Source organism: Furipterus horrens, unplaced genomic scaffold, assembly GCF_987537825.1.
Source record: "Furipterus horrens unplaced genomic scaffold, mFurHor1.1.pri manual_scaffold_9, whole genome shotgun sequence".
In the NCBI taxonomy this organism is placed as follows: Eukaryota; Metazoa; Chordata; class Mammalia; order Chiroptera; family Furipteridae; genus Furipterus; species Furipterus horrens.
Genome location: NW_028327179.1, coordinates 12486289 through 12504520, shown reverse-complemented (window position 1 = coordinate 12504520; position 18232 = coordinate 12486289). Strand labels below are relative to the sequence as shown.

The 18232-nt window shown below is 38.6% G+C and overlaps 1 protein-coding gene across 3 annotated transcripts in view; it reads right to left on the bottom strand.

The window, feature by feature from the left end:
• SKAP2 (src kinase associated phosphoprotein 2) overlaps window positions 1-18232 on the bottom strand; it is a 162185-nt gene that overhangs the window by 23009 nt on the left and 120944 nt on the right. For all 3 annotated transcript variants that reach the window (XM_090287088.1, XM_090287087.1, XM_090287089.1), the window contains one exon: window positions 1595-1672. In XM_090287088.1, the coding sequence (XP_090143214.1) occupies window positions 1595-1672 (78 nt within the window). The remainder of the gene's footprint in view (window positions 1-1594; window positions 1673-18232) is intronic.

The following is an 18232-nucleotide window of genomic DNA, read 5'->3' as shown; positions in this document are numbered from 1 at the left end:
GCAGGAAGAGCTAGATCTATTTAATGCATTCCTCTGAGGAAAACCCGATTTTTTTCCCCTTCCCTCAAAGGCAAAAATTTGGAAGATAATCACTATAAAAGGGTTTTTGAAAAACATAATTGCTCTGAGGCAAAATACTTACCTTTGTGGAAAGAATATATGTGTCTATGTTCTACACCTGCACTGAAATTTAAAAAAAGAAAACTACATGCTTTTTTGACAGCAGCTTTATGACACATAATAAAACATATATACTTAAATTACTACTGAACAGCATCCTCAAGGTTTTACTCCACCAGAGTGTTTTATAGCTGCATTTTCCAGGACCTGAGTGCTAACATCTAATGACTCCATCCTCACTTCCTTTCTGAAAAAAGCAAACCAAAACCTTCTGCAGCAACCTGCTCCTGCTTTCCTGTCCAGGTCCGGAAATCGGGCCTCTGTTTCCTTTCCACATGTCACAGTAGGAAGGACTCTGGAAAGCCACTTCCTGAACACACACTTCTTGTCTACCCTGCCTCTGACAGCTTGAAAGAGTGATGTATGGACATATCAGAGAGGGGAAGGTGACCCCCAACTACAGCTCTTTGCAGGACATGGGATGATATGGCAGACCTTGCCCCAGCTGACACGAGGCTATGAAGAGGGGGAAAGTCTGATAAGAAGGCAGTCCTCTTCTTTCCCTGACATAACTGTTGGTTTATCAAAACTCACCTCATGCTTACACTACAGATATGGTTTATCTCCTGCTGTCTGGAAATAACAATCAGCAAGAAAAGCTGCCCCTATCATGTGATTCTGTCCATAGCACGTGCAGTTATTTTTCCAGTCTCAGTCATAATTAGTACTTGGGGCCATGTGCCAAGTGGAAACGGATAAGGGGACTATCCTTCCTAGTCTGGGAGGCCACCAGCGTCCTTTTTCAATTTTTAAGCCGCTGTCACTGGACCCCGGCATTTCTTACCCAATTCATTTGCTTTCTGTGTTAATCATATGCAATGAAGATATGCATGGCCAACATTTAAACAGGCTGCAGATCAATTAGCGGCCTTAAGTTTATCTGATTTTTATCAAAGAAGACAGAGCTGTGGGTCGATTGTCAGAGCCTGTGTCAAGTTGACCTTTTCAGAGATGTCTACATTGCCAGTCCCCTGGGCAACTTGTTGTCCCCTGCTAGTCTCTGAATGGCAGAAGTCTGTTCTGCTCAAGCACAAAGTATACACAGATGTCTATATTACATTCTTATAGGTTTGACAGCAACTGCATGTTGTATCTATAAACTGTCCTTTAGCAGTGACACTTCCTCAATGATGATAAGCTAATTTATGCAACTAAATCTCCTTTGTGCAGAAATGAAAGCTAATTGAGTCATTACAAAGTAATTCAGGAAGGAATACCTTGTATAAATTGGCTTACTTTATAAATCCTTCTCAAGTGGTTTTCATGCATCCTAAATGGGGCTAAGCAGTTTACCAGCCATAAGGTATCCACACCGAAGGAGCCAACTTTGGGGAACCGTGTATACATCTTCAGAGCAGTAAGAAAGTGAACAGAACCAAAATAAGCTTTCCCAGGAAGCTGTGCAACCCATTACCTGCGGTGTGATGAGCACTGTCCTGACTCATCTTCCTTTGTTCCTCCACTTTCCCAGGAGCGCTGTCCTCTTCCTCTTCTGTAAGTAAACAACAGAAACGGCACACTGAAGGGTTTCCTCCCGGATAACAATACAGTACTCACCCCATCTGAAGAGCAGAGCTAAAAGCTGAGAATACATAAAGATTCCTTTTCAAAGAAGGGAACCACTCAGCATTCACATTCCCTTTTCAATCATCTGAAGTTGAACAAATCAACCTCAAGCTATTTCCAAATAGCAACCTTACCAGCTGGCTTAATAGAATTTAAGATACATACTACGGCTTCGCATATGTTGTTTTAAGACCTTATAGAAACTGATCTGGGACAATCTTAGATCCAGAAAAGTCCTGACATCCAGTAAAATGACACCCAGCACTACATGGACAGACCACATTATATGCAGACATAAAGATTTCATATATAAATAATTTTTAAATCTTCATTTTACAGACGAGTAAATCGAGAATCGAAAATGTAAAGCAATTTCCAATTTTTGTTACTCAAACTTAAGGTTGTGACTATAAAGGCCATGTTGCTCGTTCTGCATATATTAAGTGCCTTATCTACATTATTTCCACTTCCCCATCACATTCCTTCTCCAAGTTACAGGAAGAACTATGGTAAGATGAAAGGAGAACAACTTTAATACAGTCAGCAGACTGATCCTTTTACATCAAAGAAACACGACATTACCACTTTCCTTACCTAAGGATAAACAGAACTTAGAAATATTTAAGGCAGGGTACATAAATGAAGTGGTATGCCAAAGAAACACTGGGTTAAAAATGAATCACAATTTCAAGAAAAACCTAAAACTATAAAGAAAATTATGCTAAATATATAAACATAGCTATTATGACTATTAAATGGTTCAACCAATAACTCTTCATTGAGTGTTAACTACATGTAAAAGGGAGATCCTACCAAGGAGGCAAGGTCAGTAGGGAGCTTCTGCCTGGAGGAAGCTGACTACCTAGAGGGGCAGAAGAGAGGATCTAAAAGAAAACGGAATAGAGGCATAAAACCTGACATGTGAAGTCCAGGCATGAAGGAGTGCAAAGAAGGAACCACCCAACAGGGGAATTCCATGAAGGCTCTGAGAGATGGAGAGAATGTGAGTAAGAAGAGATGGGAGAGAGAAAAATACCAGGCAGAGGGAACGGCAGAGACCAAAGAACAAGGCACCACCATATCCCTTTCAGCTAAAGAACGTGGTCTCAGAGGGAGAGACCAGGGTGGGAGAGGATGCTGGTCCTCAGGGCCAGCTGTTGAAGGGCCATGCACACCCTGCTATGGCCTTTAGACTTTACTTGGTGGGCAGTACGAATCCCAGAAGATTTTTGAGCGGAGAAAGGGCAGGACTGAAATGATGCTTGAGGAATGGTCACGTGGTCCCGCTGTCAGCTCCTGGAGGCGGGGCATGGGGAGAGACACGCGGAGTCTGGCTAAAGGAGAAGGAAGCCCAAACCGAGGGGGCAGAGGAAATGGACAGGAGATGGTCACGAGAGGCAAAGGAACTGGAATTGATAAACTTCGGGCCTGACTGGGCGGGGAGGGCTCCGGAGTGGGGAGAGCAACCAAGGATGGCTGGGGTTTTGAGCTTAGCTGACTGAGAGATGGGAACATCGTTACTATAAAAGAGAATAGCAGAGATAAGCTATTTTGCTGAGGAAACACAAGGAGTTGTTTCTGACGTGGGAGGCTGAATACACTGGTGGGACAGCCCAGAGGTAACGTCCAGCAGCGACTGGAAAGGCTAGTGGGGGGTCAGGACCGCACATGTAAATTTAGAAGGCTCATGCAAATTTTGGAGTGGTGATTAATAAAAATCAGCATTTAAATCAAGCATTGCGGGGGGCGGGCGGTTTATCGTACTTGAAAGACAAATACAATTATTTCAGACTTTTGTAACTCAATTCAAACAAAATAATGAAAAGCTCCAATATAAGGAAGAGCTGGAAATATTTGGTGATTTATACATATTAAGTTGAACCTAGCACTGGCAATTTACCATGGTTTAGTCAAATAGTAATTAATACATGAAAGACCTAATAAGTCTGATACTACATCCTGTCTCTTTTCTAGTCAACTACAGTTATCCCATTGATGCCAAACCTCAAGGCCTAGTTATCATACACCAGCTAATAAGGTGTTTTCTTCAAATTTTAAGGGTATTAGGGATATTTACAGTCATTTAATCTAAACTACTCATTTTACAGATGGTTAATATTTTAAAAGGTGAAAGAGAAAGCTTTCCTTACTTTTCACACTTGCATTTCCCCCAGCAATCCCCCTCTTACAATTTGGTCATTAATGCAATAGTAAGAAGTAAATTAAAGAACAGTTAAGGGCACCTGTCCTCAAGTCAAAAGCCACAACCATACAGGGAGACATATTCTTGGCTCTTAAGAAGAGACTATGGGATTTAGACTCACCACCCAAAGTCACTATCAAGATATCAAACGAATTATAATAACTAAATTAAAAAACCTGGCTCCTGGCACAGTTAAGTTAGAATTTATTACTATGAATTTATTCTTATCTTATTAAAATTTAAGTGCCTATAATATGCACAGTATATTCTTAAATTATCAGAATGACATTAAAAATATTTACTTCAGTATCAATATTTACTGTAAGTATCAAAACGGAAATCCATGTGAAATGCTTAAAAAGCAGTATTTTAGAGCAGGAGATGCTCATTAAAAACACTTCATTTCTCCATTTCAAACCCAGTACTGATATTTTTAGGTCAAAGTCTTCTGCGTTTCATACATCAATTTTTTTCTTAACAATGTTCAAACAACTCATTTTATCTTGTGCTAACAATACAAACAGCTTCCATAAAAAAGACAACAAAATGAAATTGGTATGTGTATGTGTATATTTTAATCTTAGGGAAAAAACCTCAGACAGAATCTTGAATAGAATCTGGTATAAGGGCGATGTCCAATAAATACTGAGTGAACAAATGGATTCAAAAATCATTAAAATAAATTCTACTATATTAATTTATAAACAGAGCAAACCTCTGTGCACCACTCAAAACTATGTATAAGGACAAGTGACTAAAATCCTAGGTAATAATCACCTTCACACTGTATTAGAAATAGAAACACATTGTTTTATTTAGGTTTATTATTAAACATATTTTATTTTGGTGTTGAGGCACAATGTCATTATACAATACTAATTAATACCTTAAATAGTCAATGTTTATGGGTTAAGATATTTCATTCAACATTTTAATAACAGTAAACAAAAACAGTTCAGCTATGCAGTAAAATCCATCAAACCACACAGATGGTTATAAGGTTTTCATTATGTGGTTTCCATAGCAATCATATTGCAAATCTGGAAGCTTCTTGCAAATAAGCAGCTTGTATTTACATGCCTCTCAGCTGCAGCACAAACTCTTCAACATGTGAAGTTATTATTCCAATCACACATTGTTACAGGGATCATCAGGAGATTATTTTTATCAGACAAGATGAAAATAATAAAGAGAAATAGCAGAATATAGTTCGAATACAGTTACACATTTACTAAACCAATCAGTGGGTATCAGAAATGTGCTGGTAGTCACTGAAAGGTTTTAACATTAAACCCTGTCAAAATATAAAACTTCCAGGAGCAATCAGATCCAGTAGAATCTGAAAGCTTAAACTCCACTCTCTCTCACTCATCCGTTTAAGTACAGATTGAGCCTTTTTTAGGATGATGCCCATTTGAGGAAATGCTTACTGTGGAAAAATTCAAGACCTTTCTTTTTTTCTGCTAGATTAATCAATTTAATTTACAAATTGATCCAGTTCCATAACAGATAGATTATTACCCTCATAAGAATCACAAATCTGTCTAGCTATGCAGGCTTCACAAAATGGCTATTTCTTACTTACTAATTTTTTTTAAGGATAAATAACAACAACAACAACAAAAACTAAGCAAATGACATATGTAACTGACATTGCTTGAAAAAGGCTAGGGACAATTTGTAAGGGCCAAACCAGGGTATGTAATGTTCACATCAGGGCTGAGGATTGATTTTTCTAAAAAAAATTTATTGAATTTATTGGGGCGACATTGGTTAATAAAATTACATAGGTTCAGGTGTACAGCTCTATAACACATCATCTGTGTATTGTATTGTGTGCTCACTGCCCTAAGTCAAGTCTCTTTGCATCACCATTTATTTCTCCTCTCTTTACGCTCTTCTACCTCCCCCTACCCCCTCTTTCCATCTGGTAGTCACCATACTGTTGTCTGTGTCTGTAAGTCACGTCTGTCCTTCCTTCCTTCCTTCCCTTTCTCTTTCTCTTTCTTGTTTTTGCTTAACCCCTTCACCTTTTCCACCCAGCCCCCAACCCTCTCCCCTCTGACAGCTGTCAGTCTGTTCTCTGTATCAATGAGTCTGTTTCTACTTTATCATGTATCTAGAGAGAAGAGGAGGATGGCAACATAAGAAAATCTTTGACTCACACAATTATTGCCTTTCTCACTTAATACCTTTAGAAAAGAGCTCTACTGAATTACAATGTATTTAAAAGACATAAAACACAGAATCAAAAGTTATGCTCTGAAATAAAGCTTGGGTTTAAATCTCAACCTGTCCAGGCTTCATTTGATTATGTGGTTATATATTTGTCTCAAGAAGTTAATATTTATTGCTTAAATGTTCATACTAGATCCGTTATGTAACTAAATCCTCATAACAATTCTATAATATAATACTAGGTACCTTTACCATCATTTTATGGATGCAGAAGTAAAATTTACAGAGCCTGAATAACTTGTCCAGGTTTACATATCCAGTTGGAACAAGAGCTGGGACTTCAACTTGAGGATGTACCTCTAAAGCCCCTGTTCTAAGTCACAGTGCCACTTCCTTGACTCTCATTAAAATCTTCAGTTTACAGATGGATTGTTTTCTAAATTTTCATTCAAATATTGGCTGTTTGTGAACTTGGAAAACACTTTCACATAAATGGGTAAATTCTATCCTACCACATCATTGTACTTGAAGTACATCTTAGGTGAAGTGATCCTTTTAGCGAGGAGTTCAGAAACAGAGTTTCAAGTTGAGACGCCCCAAACCTGCATTTTCTCTTTTCTATTCTCCTGCCTCTCCCTCCCCACATCTAATATTCCACAGGCTGAAATGCCCCAAACCCAGCACGCAGTACTTGATGTTTTCTAAATGTCTCTAATGCAAACTCATAATTGCAAATGGATTTATTTTTAGTTCCGCCAGCTTTTCTTTCTCACTTAATTTCAATATGGAAAATACGTTTAAATGTAGACGGTTGAGTCTTTCTACAAACCACGATCGGAAAGTTCACCTACATTTCAGAGCAACTGGCTACACTGCACATTTCATCAAGGTTTCAGGTCCAGGGCGTTGCAAAGCAAGATGTCCCTGGGCAGGAGAAAATGGGACAGACAGACGGGGAACCAGAGACAGCTGGGGCTAGGCCAAGCAGCACCGTGTGGAAGAGGGAGAGATGTGGGAAGGATTTACACAAACGCTATCTCCCCGTCTTCTTTCACAAGACCCGGGACAAGCTAGGAAGCTGGTGGAAGGGTTAGGAAAGTGGAAGAGCAGAGCCCAAGGGGTACGGACACGGGAATTCAAAATTATGATGAGGAAAAGTGAGTTCCTTAAAGGCCGGTACACCCTGCACTACTGGTGATTTCAAACATGACACTTCTAAAGAATTTTTCTATTTTAACAGACTGATGTATTTTACAGCAATAATAAATATACTTTTGTAAAGATAAAAGTATGTGTCCTTTTAGTATTACCGAAACTTCAAAATAAAAAGATAAAGATGACTGAAATGCCATGTTTAGAGTCATGTTTACTCTTCTGCCAAGTGAGCAAACTGGGGCCTATTGTTAAGGTCCTAGTTACTCAAGTCACCTTGGCACTTTCTAATTCTCAGTGTCATCTTTGTAAAGTGAAAAGACTGTCTACCCCACAGAACTTTAACAGGATTTGGGGAGGACAATGAGATAATCACATTTCTCAGGAGGAGAAAAAATGCACAATGAGCATGTTATAGCAAGTTAATTACCAGAAGAGCTAGGTGTTTTGTAACCATTTATTAATTGAGCAACCAAGAAGGTTAATGTGATATAAAAGGCAACAAAACAAGCAATAGTTGTTCAACCACACAATCTCATTTTCAGCCTTGACATTCATTCCTGTAGGGTTTAACACTGCATTTCAAAAGCAAAAAGATGTCACTACAGTCAATTTCTGTACTATATTAAAATTAATAATTTGTACACAACTCTGGAAGTACAAAAATAATGACTTTTGCAGACATTAAATTTGTTAACATCGGGCTGGGGTGTTGAGGAAAAAAAATAAAATTCAAGCAAGGATCTCATTTGATAGAATCGGAGGAAAAACTTAGAAGAAACCTTAGCTATACTTCCCTTCTTTCATTGAAGGGGAACTGGATGGGGGCTAATGAGTGACGTGGCCAAGGTCATGCACCTGGCACCCTGCTCTTCTCTCCCTGAACTGCCTTCTATGGACCATGCACCACAGACATTTCTGAGCAAGCCTGCTGCTGCTCTCGAGGTACTTGGCTATTCAGGAGAGGTCTTATATAGACTTGACCATCTAAAGGCAATTACGACAGGCAAAGTAAGCACACAGGTTAAAAATAAGGATTGAATAGGCCAGAATCTGTCAGATACAACTATGAGTCAGAAAATGATCCGACTTCTAAAAGTACTGAGCAAGGGAAATGATGACATGTGGTTCTTTCTTGTCCCAGTGTCTTATAATTACTATCTGTTGTAATATAAAATTCTTCTCATCTTTAAAGCTCAAATTCTTAGCTTTTTAATTAAAACTGATCATTTCTGCAATACTAAAATTCTTTTAACCCAAGAAAGTCCAAATTAAATTACTTCTCAGTTATAGTAACTCCTATCTGGCGCTGGATTTCTGGTACAATTACAGTTTGGCACATGTAAGTTCATTTTTTAAATTTAAATTAACCTTTTCCATACTTTTTTTTGTTACAAAAACAGTACCTGGTCATTGCTAGAAGTCAGGAAATAAGAGGTAAGTAAAAAATATAAATGTTTAAAAATCATTCAAGACCTATCTATATTACCACCATTAACATCTCCTTTCTAGAACCTTTATTCAGTTTCTGGCTTTTCTTTATTCTCATTTTAAGTAATATCCCAAATGTTATTATGTGTTTCCTTATAAACCATTTTGACTCCGTTTTTAGAAAGCAAAATATTTCATCTCACCTTAGATTTTGGTTTGTTTTAAAGTTGGTTTGGTTTGTTTTTTACAGAAAAAAATACCATCTAGTCATACACAGGTTGTGTGAAGATCGTTTCACTGCAACGTGGCTGTCTTACAAGGACCTACATACAACTGCCTACTCTCACCTTAGGGGACAAGCAGGAACCCCGATGCTGAGCTCAGGGGTCTCTGGCTTTGGCTCTCTTTCACCCCCTGGCTTATGCAAATACACTCCCCCCCTTCACAGGCAGTGCGCCTTCACCTCAATGTCAAGGACCCAAGGCCGCAAAAGCACAGACCCTTCAGAGGGAACACATTGCCCATCACCGGTTCCATATAACTGGCACCAGTGCTGGTTTCTTTTCAGGGCCTAGGAGGTCAAAACTATTTTCATAATAAAATTAAGATATTTGCCTTTTCCACCGCGTTAACATTCGCGCGAACGCTGCAATGTGCCGATGGGCAAACTGCTGACACCGCAGCACAGATCGGCACAGTGGCCCCCAACTGTCTCTGTGCTCTTCACTGCCTTGCACTGAACACAAACAAACAACAGCCCATTTCAGCCAAGGGTGTCCTTGATAAAGCAGCAGAAAGTCTTATTTTCATTTGAGAACAGCCCTGAGTACACGTCTTTGGAACTTCCTGTGTGATAAAGAGGGAAGAGCACAGAAAGTGTTCCTGCCGCAGCTCCTGATGTGCGGGAGAGTGAATGGCGAGCTGACCCAGTGGCTTCCCCCAGGGACCACCGTTTGTGCTGGAAAGAATCACTGACAAACTGCTTACTCAGACTTGGGAATGTGGCAGACAGTTCACAAAAAATGAACTATGCGAGCTTCTTATGTCAAAGAAAACAACAGAGAGTTGTTTATTGCCAATGATCAAATCTAAGCTTTCAAGTAGAAATTAGAATTTTAGAAACGTACATCTGTCACTGTGAGCTTGACAGCTCCCCAGTATTTAAAGACCTTCCTGAAGAGCCTGGTGGTGCTCGTAGTGAATGTGGTTTTTTAACTGTGTCAATATTTGCAAGTTCTGCACAAAGTAGTGAACCAACATTCTCCAACTGACCAATGATGTTACAAAAACACACAGGGGTACAAGATCCATTCTAAGTACAAGACAGACCCATGGATGTTAATGTAACAGGGTATGAAAAGTTCATTGATATGGTTTTGGATTCCACACTGCAAACTAACCTTTACCTGTTGTCAAGTTTGAGTACAGTATCAATGAAGATTACGCATAGTTACCTGCAAAAAACTATTAAAATACTTCCCTTTTCTTACTACTTATGTGTATGAGGCTGGCTTTTCTTCATCTGCTGACCACTTAAACTAAAATGACGTATCATGACAGAGTGAGTGCAGAAGCAAATACGAGCGTCTAAATGTCTTCTATTAAGATACACTCAAGAGATCTGCAAAAAATGAAAACCGTGCTCCTCTTCTTATTGATATTTTGGGAAAATATGGCTATTTTTCCTAAAGATACATTGCTTATGTTTACATGTAATGGGTTTACAATTGTAATTTTACTTACTTACTAAACATTTAAAATATTTTTCAGTTTTCATTTCTAATACAGTAATCCTGAGAGGCATAACCCAAAGCTTCTGGGGGTTCTCTGTAATTTTTAGGGTTATAAAGGGCTCCTGAGAACAGAAAGTTTGAGAATCATTGCCCTGTACTTTCTAGAGTAGTGTAGTTGTTGATCCACTTATGAAAAAACGGACATCCCGCTAACCCACAACACTGATAATTATTTTATATCCCAAAGCACACAATCTCAGGAATGAATTACATTACACTGTTTACTCATATTGAACAGTTAACCAAAATCCTTGTGTTTTTCCCATTTGCGGAGCCAAGTCTTTCCTTTCTCAGACTCATGCAATGAGATTTTTGAAGCAAGTGTGATAGTCTATCATATTTCACCTTGTTAATTGATCCATGATTTAAGTCTATTGAAAGCATTGCCTGTGTATCTTCATCCAAGGTATTGATTAATATGATGATATGACAATATTGAGAATTAAGCCTAAGGCATGCACAAAATCAATTAATCAACACCCTTAGGACACAGCTGCATAATCAGTTATCCAATGGTCTTTATATCTCTAAAGCTTTCATGAGAATCCTGGCCAAATGACTTACTGATGTCCAGTTATATGTCTGTCATTTCTCTGAACCCATGTTGATTTCTAGTAATTGTTATTTCTTCTTCTGGATAGCATAAAGGACTCTTTGCTGCCTTATTTGGTAGCTTCTCTGGAGTCCACTTCAAAGTCCCCAAACTGTCTAGAAATTGCAGAATCCACCTCTGTCGGATAATGCGGTGCTCCTCCCAGATGCCCCCTTCAGGGCTAACAAAGCCATCCTCCAACTGCGGGACTCAGATCACTGCTGGCTCACAGCTGTGTCCCTTCCTAGAAATTGCCCTTGGCTGCAGGAAATTGCCTCACTGAAGGTCACACCCCTCCAAGGGAACAGCCTGGAGCCAATGATTAGCTGGTGTGGGAATAGAAAGTCAGGCCCGTTTACCTCAATTTGGCACAATCTTGAAGGCTCATCCCAGTCCCATGGCTCCCTGAAAGAAAGTTCAGCTGAGGCCTCAGTCACAGCTGCATTGTGGGCCAGCTTCTCTGGTTCAGTTCTATCTACCTTCCTCATTTTCACACAAGGGTATCTCTCAAGACCACTCACCAAGTCTGCTTCAGGGAGCCCAATTTAAGATACTACAACTTTCTACTGTTTTTAAAAAGCTTACAGTTCAATTGCTAGACTACATACTTCTAACATCTCTTTCATTTTCCGTGTTTCCCACAAAATCAGTGACAGCAGTTCAATGACTTCATTCACAAGTTGGGTTGTGATGTAGTCTTATCTGGGCCAGAACACAAACAATTCCTACTGATCTTTAAGACACGGCTCAAATGTTCTCCAGCTTAGGATGCTTTTCCCAAACCCCTCCAGACAGCTGGCCACCCCTACCCTCCTCCTCTTTGTGCTCTTACAGCCTTGGTGCAGCCTTCATTACCATTCTTCTCAAAGGCTACTCTAAACATCTATCTACTAGTCAGTCTACTTTCCCTCCCAGTGCGAATTCCCTGTATGTCTATGTTACACAGCCTAACACAAGCTGGAACAAAAAAAGTGTTTTCCATTAATGTTTCTTGAGTGAAAACCGAATGGATTTTGGCTAGCTATGTATTCTATTAGACTCTCTTTGCCCATCCTGGGCTTCTATTACCTCTTACCAATCTTATCAGTTGGAGGATAATTCTTGACAGAAAAGGTGCAAATAAAACAGAAACTGAATTGCTTTATTTGAATTACTGTCCCTAGTGAATTTCAAAAACAAACAAAACCACATAGGAATCACACACCCTTTGTTGTACTTAGCATACTTTAGACATTTCAGTTATTTTCATATGTTCTTTGATTATCTTGGCCACTTCAATGGTTAATATAAGTCTCTTTAAAGTTGCATTCATTGGAGAGATTCTAGCACAAGGACAGTGATTTCTTTAATTTATCTCCCTTTTTTCCTCATTGGAATCATTTGAGATTAAATGGTATTTTAAACTGCTTGTTTGTATTTAATACCATACACATGTGCCTATTCTTTTTCTAAATTTTCTGAATTGTGCCTTCCTAAAGTCCAGGCAATTATGTCTGGCTGGTGGCCAGTTTTTTCCTCACTGGCTATGACAGATTCTAAGTTGACAACTGCTTTTGTCTAATTTTTTTCCCACAATTAAATCTGGATATAACAGCAGCTTCCCTATTTATTTCCTATATCCTTCAGCCTCATTCATTTTTTAATATGCTACTTCCATGTTTAAACTGTATCTGAAGACAAAAAAGATGCAATGGTAATAACTGTCTATTGCTTTTTCTTTTTCTCCATATTCTTAGCATTGATTCCGCTTAAAGATTTCTAGTTGCTAAATACTCGAAAAACTAACCATCCTGATCCTTGGCTGTGTGTGTCAGCCACAGGACTTGAGGGTCAGGAGTGACTCTCTGTGACTCACTTGGTTGTGCCTGAAAGCAATACTATACCACCTGCTTAGAAGCCCTAAATCCAAGGAATGGAAGGGATTGAGCACACAGTATTGAATATTTAATATTTATAGGGCAATTATCAAGTAACAGCCCACTTGTATTTTTCTATTACCCCCACATGCTCCCTCTGCAATACATAACTTCCAGTTTGGGACTAGATATTATGAGGTACATCAATATCCCTGGCAAAGCCCCATGAGGTGTTGTTTACCGAGAGTACTAGTGTTCAAACTTTAGCAGACATCGGAATCATCTGAAAGCCTAGTTAAAACCCAGACCACTGGGCCCCACGGATAGTTTCCGGTTCAGTAGACTTGGTGGGGGGCGTGAGGGGGCTGCACAAGAACGTGCATTTCTAGCAAGTTCCCACCCATGCTGTTGGTCCTGGGACCAGCCTTGGAGAATGACTGACCTAAAGCTGTATCTTCTGAGGATTTCCTTGGCATAACGTTTCAACTGGTTTGCGTGCTATCATTATTTGAATGTAAGTTGATTAGAACATTGTATCCTCAAATGTCACTTGCCTTTTAAGTGTCAAAATATAGGTGTTCCTCCCCAAATAATATTAATGTAAGATTAATTATAATGAAATTAGTAAATCAGAAATTAACCTCCTACTAATCCCAAAAGATACAATGGAGCTATAGAAATGCAAATAAAACTCATACTCCAAAAGTTCACATTACCCTCTTTTACTAGCTGTGCAAACACAGACAAGCTAATTAAATGCTCCAAACCACAATTTTCAATCTAGAAAACAGAAATAAAAAAATCTACTTTGGAGAATATTGTGAAGATAAAATGAGGTGAAGTAGCCAATACAATGCCCAGTGCATTGAAGATTTATAATGATAGTGATTATAATAATAACTGAAGATTTACTCTGTATTGGGCACCATGCTAGCCACTATGCATATAAATCTCATTCAGTCCTCAAAACCCTATGAAGAAGGTGTTGATCTTATTCCCGTTCTAAAGATGAAGAAATGGAGGCATAGGAACACTTAGGTAGCTTGCTCAGGATATCACAGCTACCAGAAGTAATATCAGGATTTGAACCCAGGCAGTTTACCTCCAGAGTCCAACTTGTGAAGCACTACGCCGTTTCTCTGATGTAAGACCTTATATAGGTCATTTGCTTCTGTATTAGTTAATTAACTAAACAGCATTTTAACCCACTGCCATGACACGCAGTTTATGAGAAAGTTAATATTCATGATGTCATATTGACATATATTCTTATTTTTAACAATCTTCAATGACAAAATAACTTGGCTTACTGTGACAGTCTAAAAAAAATTGCTCCCTTGAAAAATAGTGTGCACTGCAGAAAAACAGGAGTCGTGTTTGTAATGGCCACAGAAAGTGAAAAGCTTGGCATTTGCCCCCTCCATTTTTCTTTCAGTTGGAAGGCAGCTTGCAAATGGAAAAATCATCTCCCATCACCTCCCTCTCAGAGACTGAATATGATGAAAAGACAGAAGAAGGCCAAGCCCGGAAGCAAGCAGAGCCGAGAGCAGCTTCCGTCCTAGCCAGGAGCCTAAGATTGATTAATCCTAAAGAAGACAGCTATGGTTCCTCACCAGATTTGACTGCGGAAAGACATGAAAAATGCAGCAAATTAAAGCACTTACTTAATACAAAAGAACAGCACTCCCCAAATACAAATTTCCCTGGATCCATGAGGGTCTATGCATAGACTTTCAGAATTACAGTTTTAAGGCACTTTCAATTCTAAGAGCTATTTTTTTTGACACACAAATTTATGATAAAATATGTAATAGTTATAGAAAATGAGAGATTAAAATATGGTATAGAAAATGAAAGATCTTCTAGAACTGGGCTATTTTTGTAGAAAGGAGTTTCCAAAGAGAAGCAAGGTAGAACAGGGGGAAGAAGGGCAGGCTAGACAACTAATGCACGCTGACAGAGGTCTTGGGTGTTCATTCCTGCAAAATAGTATCTGATGTTCTTCAAAGTACACAAGAACAAAAATTTGAGCTTAAGGAACAACACACTTGCTCAGTGCTGGCCCCCTAAAGGGGAAGGTTGAACTCTCACTTGCAAAGTGCCTCTTACTTGGATTCTAGAAAGGAAGCCAACATAAACAAAATGTCTGCTCTTAGGCACAAGAGCCAGGGTATTTCCAGCGTCCATGGTGGGTAAGCCAGATCTTACTTTTTGGAGGCTCACGCAGTCGTTTCCCAGGGTAGCAGGAGGAGTTATCCTGTTTGTTCTGGAAAGACAAACCCCTGCCACCCTAGGCTCCTAGAGTCCAGGCAGAGCCCATGCTCTGAGCCTCTCCCTCTCCTGTTTTCCAGACGCCAACACGTCTTTGTCCTCTTAACTCAAAGCCACAACTGTTCGGATTTTTTAAAGCTAAATATGACATTTTATAAACTTTTCCTGGTATTTTTTAGTTAACATAACTATTATGCTATAATTGCATATATTAAAATGCAATTTAGGATTTATTTCCACCTAATTAAATAACACAATCACACATGTAAATTTAATGGCACATCCAAATATAGTACTTAATTAAAGGGTTATTCAGTATTTATTGTCCTTCCTTAGAGTAACTCATTGATTTAAAGAAAATACATGAAATGCCATATGAACTCTCTTGAACAGTCTAATTAGGAGAATAATGTTAATTAGCTGAATGTAGTTTAATTGCATGACTTATTTACACCTACTCTACTTAAATAAAATTCTCAACCAGTTATTATAGACTTCAGGTAGTTATAAACAATTTTATCATATGATCCTCACTTAGCTTTGGAGAACAATTTCTGGATTAAAATAACTCAAGAAGAAAAATTATCTCAATATAGTTCACTTTAGTGAGGAAATATAATATACTACTTGGCATGTGTCCACAGGAAAAGTCTGGCTCCCAGATGCTTCTTGTCAGCCCGCTGTGGATTCAACAATGTTTAAACAACTGACAATGTGCACACACAGCACTGATGACATAGTGACCAAAAATTCAGCAGGAGCCCATCTCATGGGTATTTTCATATATTGAAAAGTAATATCAAAACAAAACAAATCATAGACATATTTCACAAACCGAAAAGATTCAATGCAATTCAGTTAGGCTTTTTTATAGTAGATGTCACCAAACTTATGTAAAAATTTACAAATAAGATTTGTTATGCCAGTATAAGAAACAAAACAATGTTTTTTTAATTGTACTAGTGTTCTTGAAAATGAAAAATATAAACTCTAATTTGGTTCCTATATCAAAAGTCCAACAATAACTCTTTCCAGCAATAGATTAACTGCTTCCATGACTCCTAATAAACATACAATTTACGTTAATATCCATGATCTTCTAAAAGCCATACTTGTTGAAAACAACTGTTTCTATTAGTTTGAATCAAATTAAATTCTCATTACCACTTTTGACCTCCAAAAACAGTAACTTCATAAGCCAGGGAAAGTTCAAAGTTTTGACATCAAGGAGGTAGCCTAATTTTCTTAGAAAGATAATGTTTATGTTCTTCATAACTAGCTCACAAGTGTATCACTTTCTAACATGAAGGTTCTGAGTAAAATCTATACCCTACTGTACCACATTCAAGCATAAACAAAATATTGTTAATATTTAATATGAAATCAACTGTCACAAATGTAGCCAACAGTGAAAAAGCCATGATACAAATAAAATTACTTTGTGTGATTTTTCCTATTTCCAGATGACAAGTTTCTTGGAGATGCTATTCTCTCTCTTAATAACAAACAACTTCTGTCACATAATGTTTATGTCATGTAAGTTTTGCGAATCAATAGTGCAAAAACTGGTTTGACTTTCTGAGAGAGAAAATGACTGATTGGCATAGGGAATAAAATATGTTATGTAAATTAGAAGAACTTCATTTGATCGGAATGTCAACCCCTTTTTAAAGATATATTCTCACATAATCACATTTACCTCACTTGGCATGACCTCAAATACAAATATGTTTTATTCTTAGCTTCTAAAACCAAGGTACACATTTGGATCTGTGCAGATCTCTACCTTGATATAACTTATAATTCTCTGCACAAATAGTCATTTTTTTCCCCTAAGTAGTAATAAGTAGCCATTTAGGACCATTTACTTCATAAATTCAGCACCCATTAAAGATCTCTTCCTTCATAAGACCAACAAAAATCTCTTCCAGTCAAGAAGTAACTAATATTAAGGGTACATAGCCCATTAGTACTCAAAGGACAAGAGATATTAGTTGCCTAGCACAGAGCCTTGTCTATAGTATATACACAAATTTTTGTTTGACTTGAATTAAAGTTTATAAATCAAGCACTTACAATAAAGCTAAGTATTGTAGTGTTTTTGCAACAATTGATTACTTACGACTAGAAATTTGACCTCCACAAATATGATCAACCAAGCTGAAACAGAAATGTCTCTCCGCCCACATTTGTAGGGTGGGGTTGAGGCTGGAGTTTTAACACCTTCACAGCTACAGCATGCATGGCCTTGAGCCAAGCAGAAGCAGAGAGCTGGACGTAAGACCCCACCAGCCCATGGAAGCCACAAGCAAGTTTTCGTCTTTCCCGGGCTCTGGACCATGGTGGTCAGCGGGGGAGGTAAAGAGCTTCCTATGAGAAATCGAAACCCCAAGCCCAAACAAAGTGACATCCAAATTCATATTATCTTCAAGTGTGGTATTCCCAAGCCAAGAACTTTAACATAAAAATTGTGAAACTCCCGGGGCTCTGGTAGAAGCAAGTGCAGGAGCATTTCCAGAACCCAGGGCACAGCACTCCCACAGGGGCAGGGAGAAAACCTGATAAGCGCTTAATACTTGGAGCTAGCAGAAGAGGCGCGGCGTAAACAGGCGATCCCCGCGGGGCCAGCCCTACCAGAAGTCAGCAGAGAATGCTGTAAGGGCACAGAGGAGAGCTAAGAAATTCAGGAAAAGTCCAAGGAAATATACATCTTTATTTCTGTAGCATTGCTAAGCTAGAGATTCAAAACACAAACTGCACTAGTCTGGTTCCTTTGCTTCCCCCAGTGAAGGACTGATCCTGCGGGAATGTCTCCTGGGCTTTGGGCCGTCTGGTTTTGAAGGTGTCAAGCAATGGGGTTTCTTTTGTCACTTCCTTTGGAAAGTCTTTTGTTGTTGGGGAAAAAATAGGTTTAAATGTTGAGGGGATGTGACCGTTGTTTTTTAAAGTCTTTTTCTTTTCTATTAACTCTTGAATCTTTTCATAAATATAAATTCCCTTCTTTCTCTAT